Source organism: Fusarium solani (genome assembly GCF_023522795.1).
Source record: "Fusarium solani strain SB1 chromosome Unknown bctg00000008, whole genome shotgun sequence".
Taxonomy (NCBI): Eukaryota; Fungi; Ascomycota; class Sordariomycetes; order Hypocreales; family Nectriaceae; genus Fusarium; species Fusarium solani.
Genome location: NW_027072148.1, coordinates 25917 through 53660, shown reverse-complemented (window position 1 = coordinate 53660; position 27744 = coordinate 25917). Strand labels below are relative to the sequence as shown.

At 52.2% G+C, this 27744-nt stretch overlaps 12 protein-coding genes across 12 annotated transcripts; 7 read left to right on the top strand and 5 right to left on the bottom strand.

The window, feature by feature from the left end:
- Positions 1-991: 991 nt before the first annotated feature.
- On the top strand, positions 992-2747 carry MRS44_012019 (uncharacterized protein; the record flags this gene model as incomplete). Its single annotated transcript, XM_065618647.1, has 4 exons — positions 992-1098; positions 1153-1478; positions 1532-2385; positions 2439-2747. The coding sequence occupies 4 exons, from the start codon at positions 992-994 to the stop codon at positions 2745-2747; spliced, it is 1596 nt and encodes a 531-aa protein (XP_065474719.1).
- Positions 2748-3970: 1223 nt separating this feature from the next.
- Positions 3971-5326, top strand: MRS44_012018 (uncharacterized protein; the record flags this gene model as incomplete). The annotated part of the gene is made up of 1 exon (XM_046273840.2): positions 3971-5326. One exon carries the CDS (start codon positions 3971-3973, stop codon positions 5324-5326), a length of 1356 nt encoding a protein of 451 aa, XP_046133535.2.
- Positions 5327-5706: 380 nt separating this feature from the next.
- On the bottom strand, positions 5707-7086 carry MRS44_012017 (uncharacterized protein; the record flags this gene model as incomplete). The annotated part of the gene is made up of 1 exon (XM_065618646.1): positions 5707-7086. The coding sequence occupies one exon, from the start codon at positions 7084-7086 to the stop codon at positions 5707-5709; it is 1380 nt and encodes a 459-aa protein (XP_065474718.1).
- A 542-nt stretch (positions 7087-7628) lies between these two features.
- MRS44_012016 (uncharacterized protein) lies at positions 7629-9453 on the top strand (the record flags this gene model as incomplete). Its single annotated transcript, XM_065618645.1, has 2 exons — positions 7629-7843; positions 7896-9453. 2 exons carry the CDS (start codon positions 7629-7631, stop codon positions 9451-9453), a joined length of 1773 nt encoding a protein of 590 aa, XP_065474717.1.
- A 28-nt stretch (positions 9454-9481) lies between these two features.
- MRS44_012015 (uncharacterized protein) lies at positions 9482-11328 on the bottom strand (the record flags this gene model as incomplete). Its single annotated transcript, XM_065618644.1, has 2 exons — positions 9482-11162; positions 11234-11328. The coding sequence occupies 2 exons, from the start codon at positions 11326-11328 to the stop codon at positions 9482-9484; spliced, it is 1776 nt and encodes a 591-aa protein (XP_065474716.1).
- Positions 11329-12032: 704 nt separating this feature from the next.
- On the top strand, positions 12033-13829 carry MRS44_012014 (uncharacterized protein; the record flags this gene model as incomplete). Its single annotated transcript, XM_065618643.1, has 4 exons — positions 12033-12049; positions 12104-12177; positions 12216-12767; positions 12829-13829. 4 exons carry the CDS (start codon positions 12033-12035, stop codon positions 13827-13829), a joined length of 1644 nt encoding a protein of 547 aa, XP_065474715.1.
- A 510-nt stretch (positions 13830-14339) lies between these two features.
- MRS44_012013 (uncharacterized protein) lies at positions 14340-15431 on the top strand (the record flags this gene model as incomplete). Its single annotated transcript, XM_046283611.1, has 1 exon — positions 14340-15431. The coding sequence occupies one exon, from the start codon at positions 14340-14342 to the stop codon at positions 15429-15431; it is 1092 nt and encodes a 363-aa protein (XP_046133540.1).
- A 549-nt stretch (positions 15432-15980) lies between these two features.
- On the bottom strand, positions 15981-16800 carry MRS44_012012 (uncharacterized protein; the record flags this gene model as incomplete). The annotated part of the gene is made up of 2 exons (XM_065618642.1): positions 15981-16002; positions 16052-16800. The coding sequence occupies 2 exons, from the start codon at positions 16798-16800 to the stop codon at positions 15981-15983; spliced, it is 771 nt and encodes a 256-aa protein (XP_065474714.1).
- A 1460-nt stretch (positions 16801-18260) lies between these two features.
- MRS44_012011 (uncharacterized protein) lies at positions 18261-19728 on the top strand (the record flags this gene model as incomplete). The annotated part of the gene is made up of 3 exons (XM_065618641.1): positions 18261-18299; positions 18772-19035; positions 19201-19728. 3 exons carry the CDS (start codon positions 18261-18263, stop codon positions 19726-19728), a joined length of 831 nt encoding a protein of 276 aa, XP_065474713.1.
- A 1319-nt stretch (positions 19729-21047) lies between these two features.
- MRS44_012010 (uncharacterized protein) lies at positions 21048-21734 on the bottom strand (the record flags this gene model as incomplete). Its single annotated transcript, XM_046273842.1, has 1 exon — positions 21048-21734. The coding sequence occupies one exon, from the start codon at positions 21732-21734 to the stop codon at positions 21048-21050; it is 687 nt and encodes a 228-aa protein (XP_046133543.1).
- Positions 21735-22753: 1019 nt separating this feature from the next.
- On the top strand, positions 22754-26343 carry MRS44_012009 (uncharacterized protein; the record flags this gene model as incomplete). Its single annotated transcript, XM_065618640.1, has 8 exons — positions 22754-22990; positions 23057-23092; positions 23152-23844; positions 23895-24717; positions 24781-25346; positions 25412-25608; positions 25668-25954; positions 26057-26343. 8 exons carry the CDS (start codon positions 22754-22756, stop codon positions 26341-26343), a joined length of 3126 nt encoding a protein of 1041 aa, XP_065474712.1.
- A 35-nt stretch (positions 26344-26378) lies between these two features.
- Positions 26379-27449, bottom strand: MRS44_012008 (uncharacterized protein; the record flags this gene model as incomplete). The annotated part of the gene is made up of 1 exon (XM_065618639.1): positions 26379-27449. The coding sequence occupies one exon, from the start codon at positions 27447-27449 to the stop codon at positions 26379-26381; it is 1071 nt and encodes a 356-aa protein (XP_065474711.1).
- Positions 27450-27744: the final 295 nt, after the last annotated feature.

Here is a 27744-nt window from a genome sequence, read left to right as displayed (position 1 = left end):
GTGATGCTGGTCACAGGGTAGGAAGACAAGAGAAAGGGTAAAGGCTCAGTCGTCGTGGTAATTATTGGCCAAGATGAGATCTAAAAGCGAACTCCACTTGGATGGAGCTCGAAGCCTGTGGTCATTGCGTCGTAGCCAACCTTTGAGATCACGGCGATCTAATTCTTAATACTCACTAGGCACATCCATGTGTGCTCTTACTGCCACAGTAGAGTCAAAGCCTCTGTACTCTATTCCCTCTTACCTGTCGGATAAGTGTTATTTCCTTCTGTTATTATTCAGCAAAGAGTGATAGAAAAGCAGGCAGCAAGTAGACACTGACTCGCTTGGAGTTCCAATGTGGCCCCGTTATGGTCTATCCTTGCAAGAGACACAAAAAGAACCGTATCCATGCTAGCAATGTGGAATGGCATGGTTCCATGTACCTGACCATGGATGCTTCCATGCAACGACTTACACCTGGCTAGCCTCTTTGCTTCGGACAGGCGACCAATGATCCCTGATCATCATGGGATTGCTGCTGCCCCAGCCTAATGAGCTGATAACTAACTACATGAAAACAGCCCAGTCAACGTCGTTGTGACCGGGCTCTCTACCCTTGAGCTCTCAATCAATGTCTCATCCAACTTTCCTACCTTCCAACTTTGGCAAAGGTGGTTGGTCTTATCTATCGATCCTGAACAACTACATCCCATCGAAGGAACAAGGAACCAACAACTGCCTTAGCTCATCGGCATGGCCGAGCTTCCCCTCTTCAGCATCTCCACGCATCCACATTAAACAACACCCACCATGATACGTCGGTTGAAACGTAGATGATAGCAAAGAGAGGGGGCTCAAGCTTCTGCCTCGTTCAGCTTGTGACCGAGAATCTATATCTATCTTCCCAAACCGCACATGGGGATCCAACACCCAACCCGCATCCTCATTTCCTACACACAAAACACTTATCAAGCACTCAACAACTTACAACAGCCACCAGATCAGCAAAATGGGCGCGTCAAAGCTCGCTCTGTCAGTGCCCAAAGATGAGGCTGGCAAGTCTTGGCCGGCCATCGCCGTGGGAGCCTTTGTCGCCTTTGGTGGCGTTCTCTTTGGGTATGATCTCAACCGTCTTTGTAGGCCATGACATGTTCACTGACCGAAGTTCAGATACGACACCGGTACGATTGGCGGCATTTTGGCCATGGACCACTGGAAGGAACTCTTCTCGACTGGTTACACCGACTCTCACGGCCAGCCTGATGTTTCTCCCTCCCAGTCGTCCGCTATTGTCTCCATCCTCTCGGCAGGCACATTTTTCGGCGCTCTGTGCTCCCCGTTCCTTGGAGACTATATCGGTCGTCGATGGGCGCTTATCGCATCGTCGTGGGTGTTCAACTTTGGTGTCATTCTTCAGACTGCGGCTGTTTCCATCCCTCTCTTCTTGGCTGGTCGGTTCTTTGCTGGGTATGGCGTCGGTCTGATCTCAGCTTTAAGTAAGTTCCTATCCCAAATTCCAATAGAACCCGCTGTACTAACAAGCATGTAGTTCCGCTTTATCAATCCGAGACTGCCCCGAAATGGATCAGAGGCGTCATAGTCGGTGCTTACCAGTTCTCCATCACCATCGGGCTTCTCCTGGCCGCCGTGGTCAACAACGCAACTCAAGGTCGAGATGATACTGGCTCATACCGAATCCCCATTGCCGTCCAATTTGCCTTCTCCATCGTCCTGATTGGCGGGATGTTGGTCCTCCCTGAAACCCCTCGCTACTTCGTCATGCGAGATAAGATCGAACAGGCCGCCCAGGCCCTGGCGAAGCTGAGGAGACTCGCTCCAGACCATCCCGCCGTTCGAGAAGAGCTGAGTGAGATCAAAGCAAACTACGACTACGAAAAGAGCGTAAGCAAGGCGAGCTACCTGGACTGTTTCCGCGGTCCGATCGCCAAGAGGCAGTGGACAGGCATGGGTCTTCAGGCCCTGCAGCAGTTCACCGGAGTCAACTTTATCTTCTACTACGGCACGCAATACTTCAAGAACTCTGGCATGGACGACTCTTTTATAGTCCAGGTCATCACCTCGTGCGTCAACGTGGGCTCAACGATCCCAGGGCTCTACGCCATCGATAAGTGGGGGCGCCGCCCGCTGCTATTCTGGGGCGCTGTAGGCATGTGCGTTTCGCAATTCATCGTCGCCATGCTAGGTACTTTGACTACGTCTCAGGACAGTGCCGGTACTACCATCGTGCATAACGTCGCGGCTCAGAAGGCTGGCATTGCATTTATCTGCATCTATATCTTCTTCTTCGCGTCGACCTGGGGACCTATCGCTTGGGTTGTCACCGGTGAGATCTTTCCGCTGCAGACACGTGCCAAGAGTCTTTCCATCACAACCGCCACCAATGTAAGACATCTTTCCCGGCTCTTCGTAGACCAACTTATGACTAACTCATGTAGTGGCTCCTCAACTGGGCTCTCGCATTTGCAACACCTTACCTCGTCAATTATGGGCCAGGCAATGCAAACCTCCAATCCAAGATCTTTTTCATTTGGTTCGGCGCCTGTTTCATCTGCGTTGCCTTTGTGTACTTCTTTATCTATGAAACCAAGGGGCTTACCTTGGAAGAAGTCGACGAGCTGTACAACGAAGTCGGCAGCGCTCGGAAGAGCGTTGGGTGGGAGCCTACCGTCACCTTTCTGGAGCGTGAGGTTGCTGCTGGCCATGGACCGGCTCTTAGCCTGGACGACGAGAAGGCACAGGGCTAGAACGTCATCCACAGGTTGGGACATGACAACGTTGATCATGGCCAACACACTGAAGCTGTTTGAGGGCATATAGTAAAGCACCACTGCACTCATAGCTGAAGCTCAACTTCACTTGGACAATTGTCTTGTGATCGAAACTATTGGTGTCAAGATACTTCATAGACCCTAGATATACGCCGCTTACCTGAGTTGATCTACTCAGGATAGCATGTTACATTCAATCGATTACAGTTAGAAGGATGGAAAGGCAGGGGTTAGATATAGTTAACCACGTAAACAGAATATGAGGGTTGCTGCGAAATTCTAGCACATCAGCCTTCACACAGTTGAATCTAGACCTTGGCAAAACAGAAAACAGAAATAAAGTCACTCTTTAAATATATATATACATGTTTCAAGCCTTTAAAATATCAGAATCAAGTCAGCGTGAGCCTGCCACATCAACAAAGCCCGTGCAAATCATATCTCCTCGATTGATCAGACCCCTGTCCAAACGTGCAACTGTCGGCCCGAGAGCTCACGGCCGTGTGTCAGGAAATGCACCGGAAAATGGGTCCGAGAGCAAGGACAGGGATCCATGCCAACCAATTGAAGAGCTAAACCCCGCCTCAGCACTTCAGCTTGCAGGGGGCCCTGGCTCGTTAGGGCTTCTAGAAGAAGCAGGAAGTATTCTAGCGTGCCGCTAGAAGGAACCAAGCGGCCGCAGATCCCTTGAGCGAAGCGACCAACTCTCCTCGTCAACTGGCTCGAGACTCCTCACATTGGACGCTTCCTGGGCAGAGACAGGTGTTCAACGGGGTCAACAGAGTCATGGCCACCTGAATCAGGACGAGTGATTGCGGGGTTGACGCGTGAGTGGAGTGACATCCTTCGCGTTCCCCGGAGAAATGACATATTTATACCTAGCATGTTGACAAGACTCAGAACACCAGGCCGGAGCCGCTCGGAATATCCACACTATAGCGATGGGGGAGTATCAGAGAAAGAAGCTAAACATTGCTTGCGATGTTTGTCGAGGACGAAGAACGAAATGCGACGGCCAACGACCCAAGTGCGGCTTCTGTCAGCTCCAGGGTAGTCGCTGCGTCTATCAGGCTGCTCCCCAGCCGCCACCATCAAGGTGAGGAATTTCATCACCAAGCACAAAAGTTCTGAAGGACTCACTCGTCACATTAAGACTGGAGCTTGACATTGCTGGCATGCGCGAACGACTGGAGGATATCATGGGCCTCCTCGTGTCGAACCAGCGGCGGAGCAACGACGCTCGCTCATGGCCTCTCCCTGCAGCCAGCAGAACTGCTTCACTGCATGCATCATTCCAAACTTCTCCGCGAGCCTTGAGTGACCATGAGGTCAAGTATGAGGCAGACGATTCCGAATTCCCCATCATGGTTCTTCAGCGGAGAAGCATGATGATCCTTCTTGGCCTCGATCCGGACTTGGGCGTCTGGTTGAGTAATTTGGAGCGACCTACCAGCTTTTTATCAAGGCGAGACCAGACTGTTGTTCCTACGAGGGTGTTTTTGCTGCCCCCAGAGAGCATATACTCTACCCTCCACGCCTTTTCTGAAAGGATACACGTCTGGCTACCGGTACTCTCCTCCGATTTTCAAGAATCGTTTCATCGGTGCATCAACGGACAGAGTCCATCGCATTCAGACACTTGTCTGGCTATGCTGGTCATGGCTCTCGGGTCATTTGCCGCCGCAGACACAATCACATCAGCCCTCGACAAACAACTTGGTGCTGAGTATTTCGCCGAAGCATCCAAATTGCTTCCCGAAGTTCTCCTTGACTTCAGTGTCAGGAGCCTGCAGTGCTTGACCTTCTTTGCTGTGTATTACATGCACCTCATCCGGCCATGTCAGGCACACGATCATATCCTCATGGCCTCAGCCAGAGCACAGAATATGCTCAAGATCCACTCTCGAGGAAGTGATACGAAGACGGTGGAAGCTTTGCGCCGCGCCTACTGGGCCATACTGCTGATAGAAAGCGAGCTGTCTATCCAGCTTGACCTCCCAGACAGCGGGATCTGGAAACACGAGGAAGAAGTCCAGCTGCCGTCTCCCAACGGAATCTGGCGCTTCTCCCTCCCCGGGGATAGCGCCATATCGTCTCCATCGTCACAGATCTTTGAGTTTAGCTCTGATACCACCCCGGTTTACTTCTTAGCCGAAATAGCTATGCGAAGAATGCTGCGGCGGTGCACAACATCACTCAGCAAATCCACCGAGGGGGAGTTCAGATATGCACCAGTCATCGCCAGAGAGCTAGAGCTGCAGCTGGACGGCTGGTACAAGTATCTACCGTCGTCACTTGTGTTTCACAAGCAGCCCATGGCGTTATACGAGGTAGCTGAAGTTCCTCGCGCCCAATTCTTGCAAGCCCAGTTCTTTGCTTGCAAGGCCTCCATTTCCTGGCCAGCTGTTTATCAAACCATCAGACTGGGTTTTGTGGATGAGGATGTGCTACCGTACTGCACCAAGTTTTTTGACGACTATGTGTCATTTGTCCTGGCTGCTACAACATCGATGCAGACGTGCATGATAAATACTTGGACCTTGCTCGCGAGGTAACGTACATGATTCAAGATAAGATTGGCAGGAGGAACTAATGCATAGTATCCACAGCATCTTCATTATCACTATGGCGGCCATTAGAGCCGTTGATACGGATGGAATGAAGGAACTTTTGAACCCGCAGGTCTTCCACTGTTTCTCCCTTGCAGCTGAGTCTTTTGCGGTACTGTCTCCATACAGCAAGTCTCTGGCAGCACTCGCGGAGATTATTCAGGAAAGGGTAGAGCACACACGGTATAGATTAACCTCGGAGCAGCATATATAGTTATGTTATGCATTCAACACCGTCAAGAGCGATATGAAGTCCATTTTGAATCACCTGTTGCCAGTCCAGTGACTGCCCCTTGTGGTTTTGCCTACAGACTCCATGGATATGCTTACTCTGCCTTTAAGCCCTCAAGAAAACGTCGACGAACGTCCTTAGCATGTTCAATGTTCTTCTTCGCACGCTCCCGCGAGTCCCGAGCACGCCTCTCCAACCAGGCATCCCTATCCCGCACAAACGCATCCATCCGCTCCCTATTCTGCTCCACCATGGCTTTCCTCTGAGGATCCAGGTTCTCCAACTGCGGCAGTGCAGGGTGCGTGCCAGCCGGAAAGTCAGGCTTGCGAGGAATTCGCTCTTTGACTGGCAAGATCTCGAGCTTCGGGCCCGGCAGAGTCTGGTACCAGTACGCCGTGGTCGACCAGTCATCTCGCAAATGGTTCGCATGCCCTGTCTCCATCGTGACGCGAATCTTCTTGCTGAAGCGCACAGGGTCCGCGAGGTGCCACCTGTAGCTAACTTGGTGGTTCGGCACGTCCTCCTCATGTATGATAGTCCCGCAGAAGGGGTACGCGTTCTTCTGCATCCCCCAGCCCTGGCTGAAGTAGTCCTCGCCGCCGGTGCCGTGCATCGACGGGGGCCAAGTGTCGTCGTCGATAAAGATCATATCGTCGCCCTCTCCCCACCACGTGCCCTGGAAGTGCGCGACGCTCTGGTTGCAGCCGATATACTGGCCCGCGCCCTCTGTCTCGAGGATGACGTAGTTGCCCTTGCCGTCGAGGTTGGGCACCTGCGTCTCCAGGCTGTTGGTCTGGATGCTCTCGGGGGCCCAGCCGTTTGTGGGGTTCTCGCGGCGCCAGTGCGCGTGGAAGAAGAGGGTGTCTTTGCTGAGAGGCTCCGTGAAAAGCTCGTAGTCGATGTAAAAGTATTGAATGTAGGCTTGGTCGTTCTGGTTCTCAATCTCGATGCGGGCCCGTTTGTTGAAGGGCATGGGCAGATAGCAGTTGAACGCCGCGGCGCCTCCAAACTTCTTCTCCTCGGACGGCTTCACAGACACGGTAAACGGAAGGGACTGGAAGTTGGCAGCCATGGAGTGACCTAGGCAGAAGAAGTCACCAATAGGCGCCAGCACATTCGGCGTCTCCGAGTCATCCCAGTACATCTTGATGAGCACCTTGCGATAGTAGTCCGGGTCGCTGACCTCGTAGTTCAGGCCCAGAGCGTTGTGCACCTCCATCATGGCCACCCCGGACTTGGAGTAGGGGATCAGACCAGGACCAACAATGCGGCGGCAAGTCTGGACGAACCACAGATGGGTGATGGAGCCAGGGCCTTCGAGGTCAGCTAGGACAGCCGTCTCGCCGGGCTGAATAACCCAGGCATCTTCGTTGAGGCCGCTGTGGTCCCAGCTGGAGACGCGGCCGGTGCGTGCCGTTTTCAGCTTCGCAGCATTGCTGAGGAGGTCGCTGCCGAGGGAGGAGCTGAAGTTCATGGTCTTTTGAGGTTTCTAGTGGTGATTGGTTGGGTCAAAGACTTTGATGATGTCGTGATGAGTGGTTGTCAAGCCAGTGAGATCAATAATTGTCAAAAGCTGGTTTATATATATGGCCATTGTAGCATCATCAACGATGGCCGGATGGCCGCTTCGCATCATGTGGAGACAAAGATGCGCTGTCTTGTTGCGTTGATGTTGGCTCACGTGTGTAACTAGACGTCTTGGCCGTCGCATGTCTCCCCTATCCCGATCGTCTGACGACGCCAGGTAAGCCAAGGGAGAGACGCCGAGTGGGGAATTACTGAACACAAGGCTGATATGATTGGCTTATCGGCGTGCTATGAAGTAGCTTCGGGATAGAACTTTATCTCCGCGATGATGCCTGCAAGCCGGGTTCGGCATGGCTTGGTGTGGCAGATGGCAGGCCCCGCTCAACCCCCTCACCGAGAACCGCCCAGCAGGCCATAAAGACATATCGCGGAGATGGACGCACATTCCCGAACTGTCATCCTGCCTCAACTGCTTCAGAACCAGGCATGATGGAGACTGATATGCAGGACCTGCCCGTTGTCTCCGACAGCCTGCCGGCTTCTCGCTCAGGGACATCGCGGAGACGGACCCGGACAGCGACGGCGTGCAGCACCTGCAGAGCGAGGAGGACCAGATGTGACAGTCGGAAGCCTGACTGTGGATTTTGTCGTGCCCGTGGGCTTCAGTGTCACTACGAGCAGAGCGAACCAGCCCCTACGTCCAAGTACGATCATTGTTTTTACGTCCTCATGACCCTTGCTGACTCGCACTTGTAGAGTAGGGGTGGAACTCGCCGCTATCAACCGGCGGCTTGATCACATCACCAGCGTCCTGTGCTCTACCCAGCCACCCCCCGTAACACCAGGGCATGTGGAGAGCCAAGTCTTCACTGGCGAAGAGAAACTGCCCTTCCAGCTGCTCGGAACCGGCTGCATGATGACCATTCTCGGCCTTGGCCCCGGCTTCGCTGAGGAGCTTGCCACACTCGAAAGGCACGCCGCATCAATTGGCACTGGTAATTCATTGAGAGTGCGTCTCATCCAGCAAGAACAAGCCTTGTCAGCTCTCGCCGCCTTCTCCGCACACGTCCACATCTGGTATCCAATACTCCGACCGCGCTTTTCAGAACGCTACCTTGGCATCATCTCGGGGTCTTTGCCGCCAGGCTCCGAGACATGCATGGTTCTGTTGGTTGCCGCACTTGGTGTTCTCGCACAGCAAGACCACGAGCTAGGCGTATCCTCCCGCGACGAGACCAGCGAGCTCTACCTTGAGGCCGCCATGGCATCCCTACCGGCAGTGCTCATCGACAAGAGTGTTGAGAGCGTGCAGTGCCTCGTGCTTCTGAGCATCTACCATTGTTGTCTGTCCAAGCCTTCCCAGGCATACGACTACGCCATGATTGCCTCATTCAAGGTGCAGAACCTATTGAAGTACGTTGGTGATGACGACGGCGAGGTCTACGAACATGCAAAACGAGCATACTGGGCGGTGCTGCTCCTGGAGAGCGAGCTCCGAATTCACTTCGATGTCATTGGGAGCGGAATCTGGGACCATGATGATAAGGTTTCGCTACCAGACAGTCGTCGTGCATGGCAGTTCGATATCGAGACAGGCTCGCCGCAAGGCTCGACGACTACACCAGCCAGCAACATATCACCAGACGGTCCTCCTACAGACCAGACGCAATCATATTTTTTGGCCGAGATATCCATGCGGCGGATGCTGCACCGTTGCAACACAGCAATTCGCCGAACACATCGGGGAGAGATCGTCTACGCTCCGAACATTGCACTGGAGCTAGAACTGCAGCTTGAGGAGTGGTATCGGTACCTGCCGGAATCTGTGTGCTTTCAGAATTCCGAGCATGTTCCTAACAGCACTCACATGTTTGTTGAGCCGCTGGGAAACTTTCTCCGAGTGCAATACTATTGCTGCAAGCTATCAATCTACTGGCCGGCAGTGTACCAGTGCATCCAGGATGGTGTGGCCACAAATGAAATCCTCAAGCATTGCGAAATGTTCTTCCAGGCGTATATCCAGTTAATGCCGAGTCTGCTAATATGCATTCGTAACTGCATCGTCAATCGCTGGACGCTGTATGGGTCTATCTTTATGACATCCATGGCTGTCATACAAGCAGCTCGGACACCGTGCCTCGGAGATGGCTGTGTAGTGGACTGGCCTCGGCTTCTCGTATGCTTGAAGTCGACGAGCACCGTGGACCGGCGGATTGTGGAGGCCAGCCCTTCTTTGTCGTTGATGGAGAGTGCTCTTGTTCAACGTCTAACTGAGATTGAGAGTTGGTTTCATGCATCAGATAAGGTAGACTAAGTAAGCTAGACCTATGGAAACAAGAGGTTTATTCTGCTGTAAGCGAGTCGATGCTGGTACATACTTTCTTTGCATCCAGTCCATCCCAGACTGTCACGCTTTCAAAAATGGCACTACCTGCGCTGCCATTTGCAAACGCTGTGATCCCGCTGTTCTCCTGGCTATAACTCCTCGAGTACACCATAGTGGCTAAAGCAAAACGGTCATTTGCAAAGACTTCAAGAATATCTCCGTCAGAAAAGATGCGCAGGTGCAGCCTCTCCATCTCGAAGCCATTGTCCTCCTTCCGAATCAATAGAGTAAAGGGCCCAGCATCCGGGCATTTGTTGATTGTTGCGTCAGTTGTTGAAGCCTCGCGGTCAACAATGATATTCTCTGTGACGGTACAGAAAGTAATGGTTGTATGGATTGACAGGTCCTTGTTGTGGCGGATGTTGAAGCCCACGGACTCGCATTCCGAATGTATCGAGATGACTGCTTCGAGCTCCCAACTCGATGACTGTGTCTGGAAAACTGTCAGATGTGCCAGACCATTCTTATCCGGCAGCATCGCTGTGGTTTCCAGCTTGAGAACCCTGGTACATGCTTCTCGGAGCCGAGCCATCTCGTCAATGGGCTTTACGCCAAGGGTGAGAATGGTCATGGAATCATCTGCCTCGGTCTTGACTTCAAATGGATGACACTCTGCAAGCGTGCCGCGAAAGGTCCTCTCCACATTCGGCACCCGAAGCAGAAAGATCTCGCGCGGAATAGCAAGAGAGCCATTCCAGCCCTTCCGCTTAGCAGCTTCAAGAGGGATATCCTCCTCTGGGATCCATGCGTAGACAACATGGCGCTTCGAGACGGGATCAACGAACGAGTTCGCAGCGTAGAGGGGACCGTGATCAAGGTAGCCCCCGTGCTTGTACCCGAACTTGACCCCGTCGTCCGCCCGAGTCAGGTTGCCCAACATCCACACCTGACCTCTCACGGTACGCGATGGAGCTCCTGTAGGGTGGCAGCGGTTCTTCACATGGTCCTTTTCCACGTCACCTTCAGCACCGATGATGAGAAAATGGCGACTTTCTGAGTCTGCATGCAATGTAACGATGTTGGTGCACTCCCAGTTGACCCCGTAGTTGCCAGACCACTTCTTTGACGGCTGAAACCTGGCTGGCACATCGACCAAGGGGCCGAGATACGTCCACTCTTCGACGTTATTATCGTCAATCGCGTATAAGAACGTCGTGGGTCCCACGTCCTGGATTCCACCGGAGATCAACCCATAGCGAGTCATGGTACTCGAGCCCAGAGCCTCGCTGATAGCTGGCAATCGCGTCACATAGGGATCTCGGAACCCAGTGACTCGCAGTCCAGCCGGCTCCCCGGCCAAAATTGGGTTTCCCCGTGGCTTTTCCCATGTCACGCCGCCATCATGGGAAGTCGCTATTGCGAGACCAGCTGCATCGCGCGGGTATGGCGGAGTACTCCAGTGGAACGGGAGATGCCGGACAGAGGAGTAAGCCACTCTCAACGTTTTATCCCCGGCATCAGCGGGAGGAATCCAACAGCCGGTAAACACGCCTTGAGAGTCATAAGGTTGATCTGGGGCGAGTGCCGGGGACGTCAAGGCCGACGACCAGGCCAGCATGTCCTTGGACACCGCGTGGCCCCAGGACATGTTTCCCCATTCGCATCCTTCTGGGTTGCCTGTGACTTGTGTAAGCTGACTGGTTGCCAGTGTAAAAAGGGTGAAATACATTGGTAGAAAAGGTGGTATGTTCTTGTCCATGGATCGTACCCTGGAGCGCATGGGTCGTTGATCCAGGTGTTTGTGAAGAAATGAAATCTGGGCTGCTCAGCTGGCCGCGCTGGCTCTTGGGCATTGTCCGCCATTTCAGCACTTCAACCAAAATGCAGGAGAATAACAATCAATGTCTTTGGCTATCTGGCTGGATGCCTGCAATCGTGAAATAAAAGGATCAGTCAACAGACTTTGATTCCGAGTGAGGATTTGTCCAGTATTGTAAGAAGCATATTTAACGTCTGACGCAACAACCCTTCCCACATCACGTCTCTTTGGCAGTCGTCGGTTACATGACCCTTGATTGGTCATTTGACTTTATGTCAATGGATTCAACAAGCTTACATTATCCAAAGGCAGCAGACCCAAGTTAGTCTAGTGCTCCTTGCATAAAAACCCTCAGGTTGACAGGGTTCGCGGAGCTATCTGGAGCTCCGCGATGGACCTCAGCACTAGTGCCAAGTGCATGTCTTCGCTTCCGCCATCAATCGCCCCAGAGCTTGTTTCGGCTTCTCCACTTGCATCTCCTGACTCGACTGTGTGGACGACCTGACCAGACTTGGAGCAGCAATGTTCATGTCCCCCGGATTTGCATGCGACTAACCCCAGACCCCCGCATCGATAGACCGAGTCATTGGGTCCGGTTAACTGTCACCCTTCCAGCTTGTATAAAAAAGACGGTTGGATCCTTCTCGAGATTGATATCATCTCCGGAACTTCAACACAGCATCAGCTTGCACTTGATTCTTATTCACTGACTATTCAGTTGGCTCATAAGCGACGGCTCATCCTCAACATGACTTTGATTCACGGGTAACCCTATTCTAGCCTATGGCAACGGTGATCATCCACTAACATCTAGTTTAGAGTCGACTACTCTGTGGTAGATCCAACCAACAAATGGAAGATTCTCAAGTCGCAATCGAGATTCGCCCTCTGGGGTAAGTCACTGAAAATCCCCTCAGTCTACATTGTTCAGTATCACCAACAACCACACCAGCTCTGCTCATCTCGTCCGGCGTTGTCATGCAAGGCTTTGACATTGTAGCCGGCGGCCAACTCGCAGCTCTACCCGCCTTCAGAGAGAAATTCGGCATCCTTCAGCCCGATGGCAGCCACCTGATCCCCGCGCATTACCTCTCAGCTTGGAACTCCATCGCCCCGGCCACCGAAATCGTCTCTACCTTTATCTTTGCACCTCTCCTCGACAGGCTCGGCCGCAAATGGGGCATCCTTGCCGCATCTCTCATCTCAGTCGCCGGGGTCCTCCTACAGCAGCTCGCGCCTGACTGGCGGATGCATCTTGCTGGTCGCGGCGTCAACGGCATCGCCATCGGCATGATGTTTACAATTTCGCCGCTGTGGATTGGTGAGACGTGTCGTCCTGAACTTCGTGGCTTCTTTCTATGCTTTTTCAACACCAGCATCGTCTTTGGGCAGTTTGCCATCGTGATTGTGTCTCAAGGCAGCAGTCATATTTCAGGTCTCTGGCAATGGTGGCTTCCCGTGGTCGCCATGTACTTCTTCCCTCGTAAGTCAAATGTCTAGCTCCTGGTAACAACCAAAGACCAAAGACTAAGAAGAGTGAATAGTCATCTTGACCCTAGCATGGCCCTTCTTCCCCGAGTCTCCCTACTGGCTTGTCCGCCGCGGCCGCAACGCCGATGCCAAAAGAGCCCTCCGTCGCATCTACGGGTTTAAGGAATCCGAATACTACGACATTGAAGTCTGTCGCATCGAAGAGGAGATTCGTCTCACTAACGAGAGACACGGCAACCTTGATGACCTCCCTCCTCGCAGACTGTTGGGTGTCAACGTCCAACTCGAGGCCGAATGCTTCAACACAGCGAATCGCAAGCGCACCTTCACCGCCATCTTTGCAGCTTCGGCCCAGCAAATGATCGGTGCTACGTTTGTCATCGGATACGCGACGTACTTCTTCGAGCTCATTGGCATAAAGGACTACTTTGGGGCCTCGGTCGCTTTATACGTCGTCATGCTTCTTGCCAGCACTGCCGCGTTTCCGCTTACAGAGATATACGGCCGCCGATTCTTGATCGTGGGTCCGCAGTTCATGCTCTGCCTCATGCTCCTGATAATCGGAGTCTTGGGGTGTGTTCCAAACCGGAGTCAAGCAAGCTGGGGCATCGTGGCCTTGCTGTATGTCTGGGCGTTGATATACCAACTTTCCATTGGTGCTACAGGCTTTGTGCTCGCTTCAGAGATCGCCACGATGCGGCTCAGGGCAGCAACTCAGGGCCTCATCACTATCACCAACTCTCTTTGGGGCCTGATCATGCAGTTCACTGTCCCGTACATGATCAACCCTGACGCTGGAGACCTGGGCGGCAAGGTCGGATTTATCTTCTTGGCTACTGGGCTTATTGCAAGTGCTGGTGGGTGGTACTTTTTCCCAGAAACCAAGGGTCTTTCCTTCGAGAGATTGGATGAACTGTACGCAATGAACGTACCACCAAGGCATTTTAAGAGGACTGTGGCTCTGCTTGAGGATGAACGGAGCCGATCGAACCCTTCCCATGCGTTGCGCTCTATGTTAGCCAAGGAGGGAGAGGTCTCTGTCGAGCATGCCTAAGGAAGTCGATTAGGTAGTGGCTGTTGTCTTGGCATTCTCTAATTTTCGGATGTGAAAGCATTCTGTGAGGCTTAGCTAATTAGAGGCCGTACCATCAGTAGGAGAGCAAACATCATAAGTACCTACCCAGGGGTAAGTCGACGGTCATCGCCGACCATCGCAAAAGCTCAAAAATCGTGTTCTAGAAGTGGATCTCGGGGACCTCTTCGACTTTCCTCAAGTAACCTCCGCTTATGTCCTTAAATACATCATGCCCGATGGAGTGTATTGACAATGTTCGGCGATTATGGGCCCCCACTCGCTAAAATCTGACATCCCGAGTTTGACAGGGATGATGCAGATGTTGTTCATGAGACCCAGACAAGGATGAGGCTTCAATTCAGTGTAGCGAATGGAGAGCTGAGACAGTGAACTCAATATAAAGGCCAGGCTGAGTTCTGGGCACTATGATAATGAAACAGCAAATACAAGCACCTCCTCCAACCGTGGGATAATCTTCTTGTGCGCATAATGGCATTTTTCAACTCAATTTCCGCCTCCGCGGTCTTGACCCTACTTTCATGCATTCCTCTTGCCACTTCGCAGAATACCCCAAATGAGCACCTCGTCCTGGCTGATTGCGGCATCGGCCAGGGCCCTGATGGCGGCTCAACCTCCCGCGAGGCGTTCTACTACAACAGCCATGTCTGGACGGGTAATGGCGACGAGACAAATAACCCAACCATGGTGGTCAACGTGCCGTGGTCCGGCCAATATCCCTGGACCCAGCAAGGCGGCATCGGTTTCACTATGCCCAACGGCGATGATTTTGCTGTCCTTATCAAGGCCGACGTGAAGGACCCCAATGATGCGGGAATCGCAGCTCACGCTTTCGAATCCGACAAGGATTTGACCTGTTACTCGTACCACAAGGATAAGGTCTACCAGCTGGCTGACGGCACGTGGTGCTCGAGCGCATATGTTTGCAACCACTTTGATAAGGCCTACGCCCTCCCGGGCGAGTCCCCACCCAAGCCCTCCCCTAAGCCGACAACCCCTGAGCCTCAGAAAACGGAGATCAGGGGCTCTACGAATGCGGATTGGGTTGAGTTCTACAACAAGCCGGCCGCACGCATAATGGCGACAGCCCGAGATGCCTTCAACGAAGATAGCTATAATTGCGACACCACTAAGCGCTCAATCAGTGACAAGTGCACCATCAGGTGGGAGTGCTCCGGCGACCCGGCGACCGATGCCTTGGACAAGATGGCCTCTGTCTTTGAAGAACTATCGAAGTCCTCAAAATTCACGAGTGAGCGAGAGGTAACTACGGAAGTCTGCCGATCCCCTGACACACGCCCTGGCAGGGAAGGGTCATGCCGCCTGTATGAGACGAAGGTCGATAAGTACTTTAAGATGCCTAGCACCATCGAACTGGTTATGCGCAACCTTCCGAGGCCCGGATCCGGTGACAATTCCAACGAGCATGGGAGGATGAAGTATACGGTTGAATGCGAGGCTTCGGTGTGGGAGTGCACTCTATGCAAGGGCATTGGCAAGGCCCTGTCCATCCCTGTACCTTCTGTCGGGTTTGCGGTCTGGCTGGGTTGTACCGCCTGTTAGAATGTGTATTCGCTGGGGTTGTTAGAGTGCTGGTCTATGTTTCTTTCGTACCGTCTTGATATGTATTAAATCATTCAAGATATACTTTAGCAATTCTTATATTAACACACTTTTCAATTAACTAGCTGTTTCTACATTGCACTACACTAATACTTGTGACGGTTATATAGTTCCTAAGGGGAAAACTAGTTATACGAGGTGGGTGTTGTGCGGCTTTGTTTGGTCCCGCGAAACAACAGGTTCACATGCCCCGGCCCTTTCAGCGGGGTATCACAAAGGAATGCTTTGTCTTTCGCCACGGCTACCATCATACTTAATCCTGACAAGCTGCAGTCGCAACACAACCATAAGGCTTTCATAACCTAGAGCTTGTCCTGATGGCAGCCGACCTGTTCCGTTGACCATGTCGAGACATTACATACATAAGTCCCATAACAGCAACTAAAAATATAATAGGCAACCGCAAAGCTTGCATCTCGATATGGTCTGCAAACCAATTCAGCAGATACCCATCCAGACCATGCCACGATCGCCCTGCCCTATGTTGAATCACTGATCTTCCATATTGCTCCTGCATAACACTTAAATAGTGATCCGCTGGGCTGCGCATGCATACATACTGTAAAAACGCGAAAGTGACCATCATTGGCCCTGTGGACCAGAAGACTCGAAGATACGGTAGAAGAATCCGGCTCGACGCCGAACCACTGCGCCGCTTCGCCTCCTCAAGCGTCCATTGGATAAAAGCCGATCCTCTCTCCGCCATGAAGAAATGATTGCTAACCCCAAGGGTTCCTGCGGTAGGAGCAAAGATAGCTTGTAGGTTGAGTTGCCGTACACAATCTATCCTCTCAGTTGACATCGGATGGACATCCAAGTCCGCGTACATGCCCCCTTCCGCGTGGACTACCACGAGTCTAGGCAAGTCTGCTCTCTGTATATTATAAGAGTAACCCTCGTATATTGGGAGCAGCCAAGGGTATTTAGCCTTGATAAGCCTGACGATGTCGGCCTCGGCCCATAGCTTAATAGTATAGTTCATGGCTTCAAACGAAGTCTTCCAAGACTCGTGTGATGTCTCTGTAGAGTAGGTATGAATATCGGCCGTTTTCCATATTTGATGGACAAGTTTGGGAATGCTCGAGGCAATTCGTGTCTGAGTATCGCGTGCGGGATCGGTTTCGGGTTCGGGCAGGGGGCAGGCCTTGATCAAGTTGATGGACTCTGACAAGGGGCTGGCGAAGGCAAGGTCCGTCATATAGCTTAGTTGATGAAGCACAATGATTCCAGCCAGAGATATTCCCAAAAGAGAGAAGAGTTGTGGTGATATTGTTCGAAAGAGACGCCTCATTCTGTATTGCAGGATCATTGTGAAGACAGACTTAGGATGGATCGAGCCGAGGGCTGAGTGTTCGCGTCAGCCGTGGAATCGTAATGGAAGTAATGGCGGGTAGATATCGTATTATTTGGAAGCGGTAATGGGCGGTAATGTCGTTCTGGGTACAATACCGAAGAATGGCGCGTCCCGGCTCCCAAAACTCGGTCGACGAAAGATGGAAAGTCGTACTCCAAGCGTGTCTACTTAACATCTCAATAATATGCTAAGAAAGGGGATAGAAGGTATGAAAGGTAGCAGGCCAGGGCCAGAGAAGCTGAGAGGCTTCTGCCCCTGACGGCCTGGCCGCCATCAGTGGACGCCGCATTCACGTTCTCGATGAAGCATCCGTTCTGATTAACCAGTCGACTTGTTGGATCTACGGTGTCAACGTTGATACCAATTTGTCCGATACGACATTCGGGGACTTTTGTCTGTCAGGGGCTCACAGTTTTCAGGCAACCATCAATATGATGGGGCTTGGGGCTGTGACCCTTGATCGTCACCGTTTGGTTCTGGACATTTCACTGACCTGACACGATCACGGTAGCCGGCACCGCAAGCCTTATGGGGTGGCACATTCTCTTGATGCTAGCTTGAGCCAGTTTGAGCCCGTTTATCATCGAAGCAGCTTGATGCCGGGATTTTTGGATTTCTGCTTTTCAGATCCTTCTCGAAGGCGAAGGCGACAAGCGTATGAACGACTTCCCTGTGGGGATAGAACTTTACGCACTACATGTGCTGAGGTGCTCTTTTTCTTTATATCAGATATTATTCCAAGACGAGTTGCACACTCGCAGCCTCCAGACATACTTCGCCTCGTCCTCCCGTTGTTGTTATGTTATCCCCAATGACGAATCCAAAAGAGGCGATCAGCCACAACAGCAAAAGACACAGTTATCAATACATACGGGAATCAAACACCAATACCGTAAAATAACTCAACTTCCTCTCCCTCAGCTATTGCTGTGACGATGATCCCGCCCCCTGGATCCCATTCCTTCAGCATTTGCTCAAACCCACACCGCGCCGCCCCTTTCTGATACGATCGCCGCCTGGGCCCGAAAAGCGCTCATGAAGACGAGTGCTTGGCACCTGACATGATGCTTCTCAGCTTAGCGTCGGTTTTTGGATCAATACATAACTAGAAACTATTACGTCTTTTCATCTGACCTGCAGAGTGCGAGAACGGTCCATTTGGTTTCTTGGCTCAATTTCCTCAAGGCACTAAGCCCAAGCCCCTTGTATCCGGGAAATGCCAGCACGTTTTCGCAATTCGTTTTCTTTGTTTTAAGCGAAGGACTGCAGTCTTTTCAGGGGCAGGGGCTCAGTCATCGTGGCCCACGAACTTGAACACATCATCTGTGTGACCTCTGTGCTGTCCCTGTGGGCACACACCCACCGTGAATTGGATTGCTATAGGGCTATCATGTTAGTAGAACTAACGAATAATCATGCTAAATTTAAAAGCATCAAACCAAGCTCCCAAATCAGTATTCTTGATTAAAGATAACAATAGCGCTCATTGCAAGTTAACCAGGATACGCAACGAGGCCATCAAGGCATGCTAGCCTAGTCTCACGGGTCAAGAGAGTTAATATCCGGGCCTGCATAAAAGCATATGCAGGATGCAGTAGGTCAAATTTTAAAATACGATAAAGAATTATCATATTCACTAATCTCTGAGTGGTTGTAATTGCTTGAGGGGCCTTGGGGGTTAGATCCAGCCACGGCGGACCTTGGGAATCACCCGTGCATTCGCGGCCAGCACCAGTCGCTACAAGATAACACGCTCATAGCAGGTTTGAAAATAATACGTAGAAGGTGCCCCAATAGATCTCGTTGCAACCTATCCCAATACCTTCAAGAGGGATCAAACCCCATTCTCTGGATAACCTAAGCTCCTGTGGCTAACCCACACACTATTGATCAATTATCGTGCCCATCTTCCACCAAACCACCAAGGCCAGCGAGCTCGTGGCCTGGTGCGCCCACCTCATCGCTGAAAAGGCCGCTTTTGTTACCGGAATCTCCACTGGAGGCCTCGGCAAGAGATACATCAAACAAATCGCCACTGCGAGCCCTGGCCTGTTCATTCTGGCGGGCCGTTCTCTCCCCAAGTTGGAGGTTGTCAAGGCTGACTTGAATGCCACACATCCAGACATCAAATTCAAAGTCATTCCCCTAGACCTGCTCTCGTTCGCCAATGTCAGGAAGGCCGCCGCTACTGTTAGTTCCTGGGACGATGTCACTCAAATTGACCAACGCCGGCATCATAGAGGGGTACCATACAGCAAGTCCAAGGATGGGTTTGAAAGCCAGTTCCAGACTAACCATCTCAGCCACTTCCTCTTCACCAATCTCATAATCGACAAGATCTTGGCCTCTACATAGGGCCCGCGCATTGTGACCGTTTCTAGTAATGTGCACCGTATTGGTCACACCCGATGGGCGGATTACAACTTCGGTGACGGAGAACGATACCAGAGATGGCTGTCTTACGCCCAGTCGAAGACAGGCAATGCTTTGATGGGGCTCTCACTTGCAGAGAAACTCGGTTCCCGAGGCCTTCTCTCATTCTCCATGTGTTCCGGTACCAGTTACACGAGCCTCTCGGCCCACGGGGTGTCTGACCTGGCTAGTTTTGCCGCCGACCTCACTAAGATGGACAACATGTATGGTAATAAGTGGGGCTGCGGCATGGGCGAGCTTCACTTCAAGGACCCGGACCAGAGCGTTGACACGCATGTGTTTGCTTCGTTAGACATGAGTATCGTTGGGCAGAACGGTGCCTTTATGTCTGATTACCATATTACAGACCAAACTAAGGAGGAGGTTTACCCCTGGGCAACGAACAAGATTGACGCAGAGAGGCTGTGGAAGCTTAGCGAGAAACTTGTCGGCCGGGTGTTCAGTTATTAGTCACAGATGATGGCGTTTGGTGCTTGGTCTTATGCACCCTGACCCTCTCATGCCACCACTTCGTCGCTTGGGCTGCACGGTGTGTAAGGTGCCAGACACCGCGTAGGGAGGACGGAATGGGAAAAGTAACCGAGGGTAGGTAGCTTGATAAGATCCTCAGAAACACGACCCTGATCTTGCGGAAGAGTGGAGGCCCTGAATTAGATCCATACTAATTGCTTACTCTTGAGGGGTATGAGCGAGTCTGAGCCACTGTCGACTTTTCATGTCATGCAACCCGGACTCGTTGGTCGGTGAGTTCAAATTCCCGATAGTCCGAATTAGATGTGTAGTACAACTTAGTCCCAGCCCTTGGCCAAACTAGGAAGCCATCACACGCACCTTGGCACATCTAAGGGCTCCTATTCGGTTTGCTCGCCAGGGGGAGTCGCCCAGCGATAGCGGTGTGGGAACTCGTCCCTAAGCCCAAGGCAACGATAGCCCTCTGTAGATAAATAGGGGAAGGAAAGCCTTTTGTGTCTTGATGTCGTGAATTTTCGTCCCCAAGTCAGGGTTGAGTTTTTTTTTTAACTCCCCTGCCATTTTTTCAATGGATGAAAAAGCACGAGTCCTAGAGAGTTACGTCGCTGACAGCGATGTGACTGAGAACGCCATGCTCGGCGCATTCTTAACTGTTGTGACCCTGGAAGTTGGGTATCTCTTTGAAAGATAGGTAGGTGATGGCAGCTAGTCAAGGGTTCCTAGGCAGTATGTACGAAGGTATGGCAGTTGGAACCGGTGTTGCGGTCGGCACGCTTGACTTTGCTTTGGATTCTTCTCGCTAGATTGCCTCCACGACGAAGCCCGCAACGGCCACAGTTTTGATGCGGATTGTTCAAAAAACCTGATAGGATTGGATGAAGTGTCAATTCATTGGTGCCTGAACTTGCAGCAGGTGTGATCCTGCAGGCTATCATTACCAACGACGAAATCGTGTTGGAAAGTAACTGGAATGCTATCACGATCCGGTAAGCCACAGGTGCAATCAGCATAGACGGTCGATGCACATTACTGATGTAAATGCATGGACTAAGTCTTTGGGTCTGGTTAATTGCCACCTTTCAACGTGTATAAAGACGATCAGGTCCTTCTCGAGATTGATACAAATCCCGGTGAGTCTCTCCAAGAGGTGAGATCCAAACCACCCCAAGAATACTTCCAATACCTGCAATGGTGACCAGCCGGTGAGACGGATCCTTCTCGGCACTAATAGCTTTAAGACGATTCCGGAGCCCGTCGCCCAGGGCATTCAGTGGCTTGAGTCTCTCGTCTGTCAGGAATTAAGTGCCGGCTATGCCAACCTTCATGCTAAACACGTTGTTGTTAAAAGTTCCTGAATGGTGCAGATGTGTAGGTGAACGAGGGTCGAATTGGGCCATGATGTCCTGGCGGCCCCCAAAGGCACCAAAACTGAACCCGCCACCAAAGTGTTTGCCCATGGTTGTCACGTCTGGGGTGGCATTCAGCCAGCTCTGAAGACCGCCGTAGAAAAACCTTGATGTAATAGTCTCGTCAAAGATGAGGACAGCACCAATCCTCGTGGTCGCTTCACGAAGATACCCAAGGAAGGCCTGGTCTCCAGGCTTGGCCCCTCCAGCATCTTTCATAGGTTCCACGATGATAACGCTGATTTCTTTGCTGTTGTGACCCTCGAGCACGGCTTTAGTCCTCTCAATATCATTGAAGCGACCAAAGGCATAGTCGTGCGAGACATTCAATGGGTTCTTGTATCCAGGAGAGATAAAAGATATGGCGCCTCCATGGTATGCGTTTTCGAAACTAAGAACTTTTGATCGCTGCGTGAGGTTCGGCGAAGCGGCGACTGTGTAGATGTTTGCCTCTGAAGCTGAGTTGCAGAACCGGATTCGGTCCGCCCTTGAAAACCTATCAACAAGCAGTTTGGCAAGTGGGGCCTCAGCAGAGTGAGGAAAACCGTAGCCCAGGCCCCCATTAACAGTGTCTTCCATTGCTGCTAGAATCTCGGGATGCGAGTGGCCATAGATTCCAGTAAAGTACTCAGATACATAATCGATATACGTTGCTCCATCGATCGAAGTCAACTCTGGTCCTTGCCCCTTCGTGATGACGAGAGGGAACGGATCCTAGATAAGCGTGGCCCTGGAAGTTCCTCCAGGGAGATAAGTAGAAGCATCCCGAGAAGCTTCTTTCGATCCGGGGTTCTCCCTCTCATATCGGGCAAGGTAATCAACGAGTAAAGACTTGGTCTTTGTGGAAGAGCTCATGGCTACGAGGGACAAAAGGGTTCAAGACAAGGGTTGATGGTGGGAACAGGATTGGGTGAGAAGTGAGAGTGCGATGGTATTGGTGTAGCATCTCTATGGTTACGTCAGGTTGTCTAATAAATAATGCATTGCAACCCGGCATCTAGAGCGGGAGTTACAGCCCGCGGCCTCCGGCAGTTGACTGTTGGCCCCCGGCGCTTAGAAACTTCCAAGTAGCCCGCCCCAACAGTAAATACACCGCTGCAGTTGTCACCCGCGGAACCCGAACACGATTGATCATTTCCGGAGCAACCTTTATCTGTGCTAGGCATTTCCTGTAATCGTGTCCGCGGAGGCTGAGTTTTACCCACCCACCTAATGAGAAGCCGCATGAGAATTGGAGAAGTTACTCGCCTCTCCTTGCGTAGTCCTGAACCTTCATTATAGCCAACGCGTGCAAGGACGTGCTTCCGTAAAGGCCACGGCCTTCAGGGGCCTTCGTAGCGATGAAGATCGGCACTCGAGTTCAGCCGGGATAGGGACACAAGTAGAATCTCCTATTTACATGGTCTCTGGACCAAAGAAGAATTCTTTATTAAATCGCATAGTCCTTCAACTCCACCACCAACCACCCTCTCTCTCTCTCCCTTAACAAATGGGCGCGCCTACAGCCAATCAACGTCACAATTCTACTAAGCTCGCCTTCCACAAAAGCCACCAGCGGCCTCTCCCTTCTCCAGAAGCGTAATCGTCACTCAAAGACCATGACGGACGAAACCGAACCAATTCCCCAGCCTCCTACGAAGCCGTTCGTGGGGAACCTCACCGACATTGACATGGAATACCCCTTGGGGTCCATGTTGCATTTAGCCAATACGTATGGTCCTATTTACAGGCTGTCGCTGGCAGGATCGGACATGGTCATAGTCTCGAGTTGGGAGCTCGTGCACGAGGTGTGCGACGACTCTCGGTTCAAGAAGTCCATCAAGGGTGACCTCGAGGTATGTCTCTCTACCATACCAGTCGCCCCGATTGCAATAGGCAGCTGACTCTTGGCATGACTTTAGGAGTTGCGAGCGGCTGTGCATGACGGTCTCTTCACAGTAAGCTGACGTCGGCCCTCTTGAACACGCAATGAGTCAGCTAACAACCGGCGATTAAGTCCACGGGGGAGGAAGAAGAGAACTGGGGCGTTGCCCATCGGGTCCTGATGACCGCCTTCGGTCCCTTGGCAATCAGAGGCATGTTCGACGAGATGCATGAAGTTGCCAGTCAGTTGGCGTTGAAATGGGCTCGCCAGGGACCTGCGCAGCCAATCGACATCGGAGAGGACCTGACCCGCCTCACCCTCGACACTGTTGCTCTCTGCTCCATGGGTTTCCGTTTTAATTCATACTATCGCGAAGAGCTCCATCCATTCATCAAGGCTATGTACGCGGTTCTTAAAGAGGCGGGAATGAAGGGCATGCGGGTCCTCCCCTCCATCTTCTACCAGTCAGAAGACCATAAGTACCATGAAAACATCAACCTGCTTCGGTCAACGGCACGCGAAGTCCTGGATGCTCGGAAATCCCTCCCCGAAGGTGCCGATTCTCGGAAGGACCTTTTGACAGCAATGTTGCGAGGCGTCGATCCCAAGACGGGCCGCAAGATGACCGACGAGAGCATCATCGACAATCTCATCACCTTCCTAGTCGCCGGTCACGAAACCACAGCCGCTACATTCCAGTTCACGATGTACAACTTGGTCAAGTTCCCCGACATCTACCGCAAGGTCCAGGAGGAGATTGACAGCGTTGTGGGCACGGGTGCGATCACTTTAGAACACATCCCCAAGCTCAAGTACTTGGCCACGGTGAGTGTATCCCAGCACGCTCCTCTTCGCATGCTCCTAATCACCGCAAGGTTCTACGCGAGACCCTCAGACAGAGCGCGCCCATCTCGGCCATTGCCAGAGAAGCATCCAAGGATGAGATAGTCGGCGGCAGATTCAAGGTTGAAGCCGGCACGCAAATTCTATGCTTACTGGCCAAGTCGCAGAGTGACCCTGTAGTCTACGGCCCTACAGCTGACCAGTTTATTCCGGAGAGGATGTCGGAGGATAATTTTGACCGCATTCAACGGGAGTTCCCACACAGCTGGAGCCCGTTTGGTTCCGGCTTACGCTCTTGCATTGGACGGCCATTTGCATGGCAAGAGATGATGCTGGCATTTGCCGTACTGTTGCAAAACTTCAACTTTGTCATGGACAATCCTTCCTACACTCTGCGTATCGCCCAGACTCTCACAATCAAGCCCAAAGACTTTTACCTTAGGGCCATTCCCCGCGACGGACTGACGCCGTCCGAGCTAGAAGCCCGCCTAGCTGGCGCGTACCATAGCGGAGGTACTGCGTCCAGGTCTAACAGAGCAAACGCGTCTCTCGCCGCTAATAACCAAGTCGAAGTAAGCACGGGCAAGAAAATTGCTATTTACTACGGTTCCAATTCTGGTACTTGCGAGTTCATGGCACAGAGCCTTGCCTCTGATTCCAGTACACATGGGTTCCAGGCTTCTGTCGATCCTCTGGATACTGCCAAGGAAGACCTTCCTTCGAATATTCCAGTCGTCATCATCGCGTCGTCATACGAAGGCCAGCCCCCTCAAAACGCCTCACACTTTGTCAACTGGATTGAGAGTCTGAATAACAGGAAGTTCAAGGAGGTTAGCTATGCTGTTTGGGGCTGTGGTATGTTGCAGTCGTGAATATCTAGCAGTGATCAAGAGCAGCCGTCAACTGATAGTATTGTAGGGCACAGCGACTGGGCGAAGACGTATCAGCGTATACCAAAGCTGATCGATGAGACCCTTGATGTGCTCGGATGTCAGAGACTCGTGTCCATGGGTAGCACCAACGCCAAAGACAGGGACATGTTCTCGGACTTTGAAGCTTGGGAGGACGAGATCCTGTGGCCCGCCATCAAGAAGAAGTTTGGCAACGCCAGTAGCGAGAACACTTCAGTCGGCCTCAAGGTCTCATTCTCAACTCCCAGGGTTTCCAGTCTCCGCCAGGAAGTCAAGGAGGCCCTCGTTGTGAACGCCCGCAGCCTTACGAGCGGCAACACGGGCGGGGAAAAGAGACACCTTGAGATACAGCTTCCGACCGATTGGATTTATTCTGCCGGTGACTATCTGGCTGTGCTGCCACACAACTCTCAGGAGATGGTGGCAAGGGCCATGCGCCGATTCAACTTGGCGTGGGATGCCCATGTTTCCATTCAGGCTTCCAGACCTACGACGCTCCCGACCAACGTCAGCATTCCTGTCTCTGAGGTACTGAACTCTTACGTGGAGCTGGGCCAGACGGCAACCAAGCGGGTATGTTGAATCTCGAGCGAGCCGAGCCGCAGCCAACGCGTGTCTGCTAACGAATTGCGCCCTAGAACATATCATCACTCAGCCAAGTTGCCGAAGATGATCAGCTAAAGGGACAACTTGAACACCTGGCTACAAACGGCTTCGAACAGGAAATCCGGGCTAAGCGACTCTCTGTCCTGGACGTTCTCGAGCAGTTCCCTGGCCTGTTGATCCCGTTCCATCATTTCCTTTCTGTCTTGCCACCGATGCGAGTCCGCCAATAGTAGGTGCACATCCTGGGATGATGGATGAAAGCTATGGACTAACCAACTACTTTGCCAGCTCTATCTCTTCCTCGCCTCTGGCAAAGGCTGGTAGGGCCACCCTGACCTACGGCGTCCTCGATGAGCCTGCATTCTCCGGTGTTGGTCGTCACGTCGGCGTAGCGTCCTCCTATTTGTCGAGCCTCCGCCCAGGTGATAAGGTTCAGGTCGGAGTCCGCAGCGCCGCTGCAGGATTCCATCTGCCGCTCGAAGTGAACAAAACGCCGATCATCTGCATCGCAGCTGGCACGGGCCTTGCCCCCTTCCGAGCATTCATCCAGGAACGCGCCATTCTGCACAGCAACGGTTAGCCCTTAGCTCCGGCGGTCGTCTTCTACGGCTGCCGCAACCCTGACATCGACGATCTATACCGCGGCGAGATGGATGAGTGGGAAAAATTCGGTGTAGTAACCGTGTACAGGGCCTACAGCCGCAGGGTGGACGCGTCGCACGGGTGTAAGTATGTCCAGGATCGCCTGTGGCGCGAACGGGAGACAGTTGGGGAACTGTGGAGCAAGGATGCTCGCATCTATGTGTGTGGTTCGAATAAGATTGCGGAGAGCGCGAAGGAGATCCTAGTCCAGATCGTCCAAGAGGAGAGTGGCAAGATGGGTCACTCTATGACGAACGAAGAGGCTGCTGAGTGGTTTGAGAAGCAGCGCAATCAGCGCTTTGCCACGGATGTATTTGACTAGTAATTCAGGTACTGTTTGTGAGAATTATATGATCCTTACTTTCCTAAACCAGCCACTTCAAGTACGGCATCAACGAATGCCTTTGGCTTCTCTTGTGGTAGGTTATGGCCTGCATCGGCCACCTGGTGATGCACCCTTGGTCCAGTGAAATACTGGCTAGACGACGACCCGTTCGTAGGCGGGAAGTTACCGTCTGCTAGTCCATCTAGTGTAACTGTAGGAACAGAAATACGTGGCTGAGCCAGGAGAGCCTTCTCAAACTCCGCATAATCTGGATCTCCTGGCGCGTAAAGCAGTCGGTGTTTGTAGACATGGGTGACTACCGAGATATAATCGGGGTTGATAAATGTCTCAGCAGCCCGGTTTAGATCAGCCTCGGTGTAGTTCCATCGTGGAGAATTCTTATCCCAAACGACCCGGGCAATATCCTTGGGATGCTGTGCGAGGGCCGCTTCACCGCGAGGAGTAAGAAAGTAGTAGAAGTACCAAAATCCGGCCTCGATTTTGGCGTCGAGAGGAATCCAAGCTTTCGATAGATCTTGAATAAGGTAGCTATTAACGGAGACAAGGCCGTCACATCGCTCCGGCCACAGAGCCGCTGCAACGCAGGCACCTCGACCGCCCCAGTCGTACCCGGTAAAGATTGCTGAAGGGATATCAAGCGCATCTAAGAGCTCAATGATATCATAGCCAAGTGCAGCTTGCTCGCCAGAACGGAAAGTGTCAGCCCGCAGAAAAGTCGTTGGACCATTACCGCGAAGGTAAGGGACTATGACCCTATATCCTTGCTTGACCAACGCTGGAGCCACCTCGGCGTAGCTGTGAATATCGTATGGCCAGCCGTGCAGGAGAAGAACAACCTTGCCGTCTGCTGGGCCGCCTTCATAGTAGGCAACTTGCAGGCGGGTGGTATTGATGTAGCGGAGAGGTTGAAGTCCACGAGGCTCGGCAAGAGATGATGGTGCCCGTTTGGCAATCGACACCTGTGATATGGCAGACGGGTCAAGTGACCCCGATTGTCTGCGCTCAATGGCGTTTGTTGAAGAAGGGACACATAATGCCCGAAGGAGAAAAAAGGACAGCGCAAACCAGCGTGAAAACAACATATTCACCAAGCACCTTGGCGTATTGGATAGATGCTTTGGGAGATGAACGGAGCTGAGATTTGTCCAGTCTCCTGTCCTTTATATTCCGATGTTTGTTTAATGTCATTTCTATGTCAGTGTAAGGCAGAATACTAAATCACAGACCCCTAAGGCCAGCAATTGCCGTGATTTGCACATTGTCATCTCGGAACTGGGCTACGTAAGCTGAGGCTGAGCGCAGGCCATCGGCACACCACGTCCTAGCCATAGAGCATTTGGAATCATTTGCAATCAAAGACAAGGTACGTTGACGGCG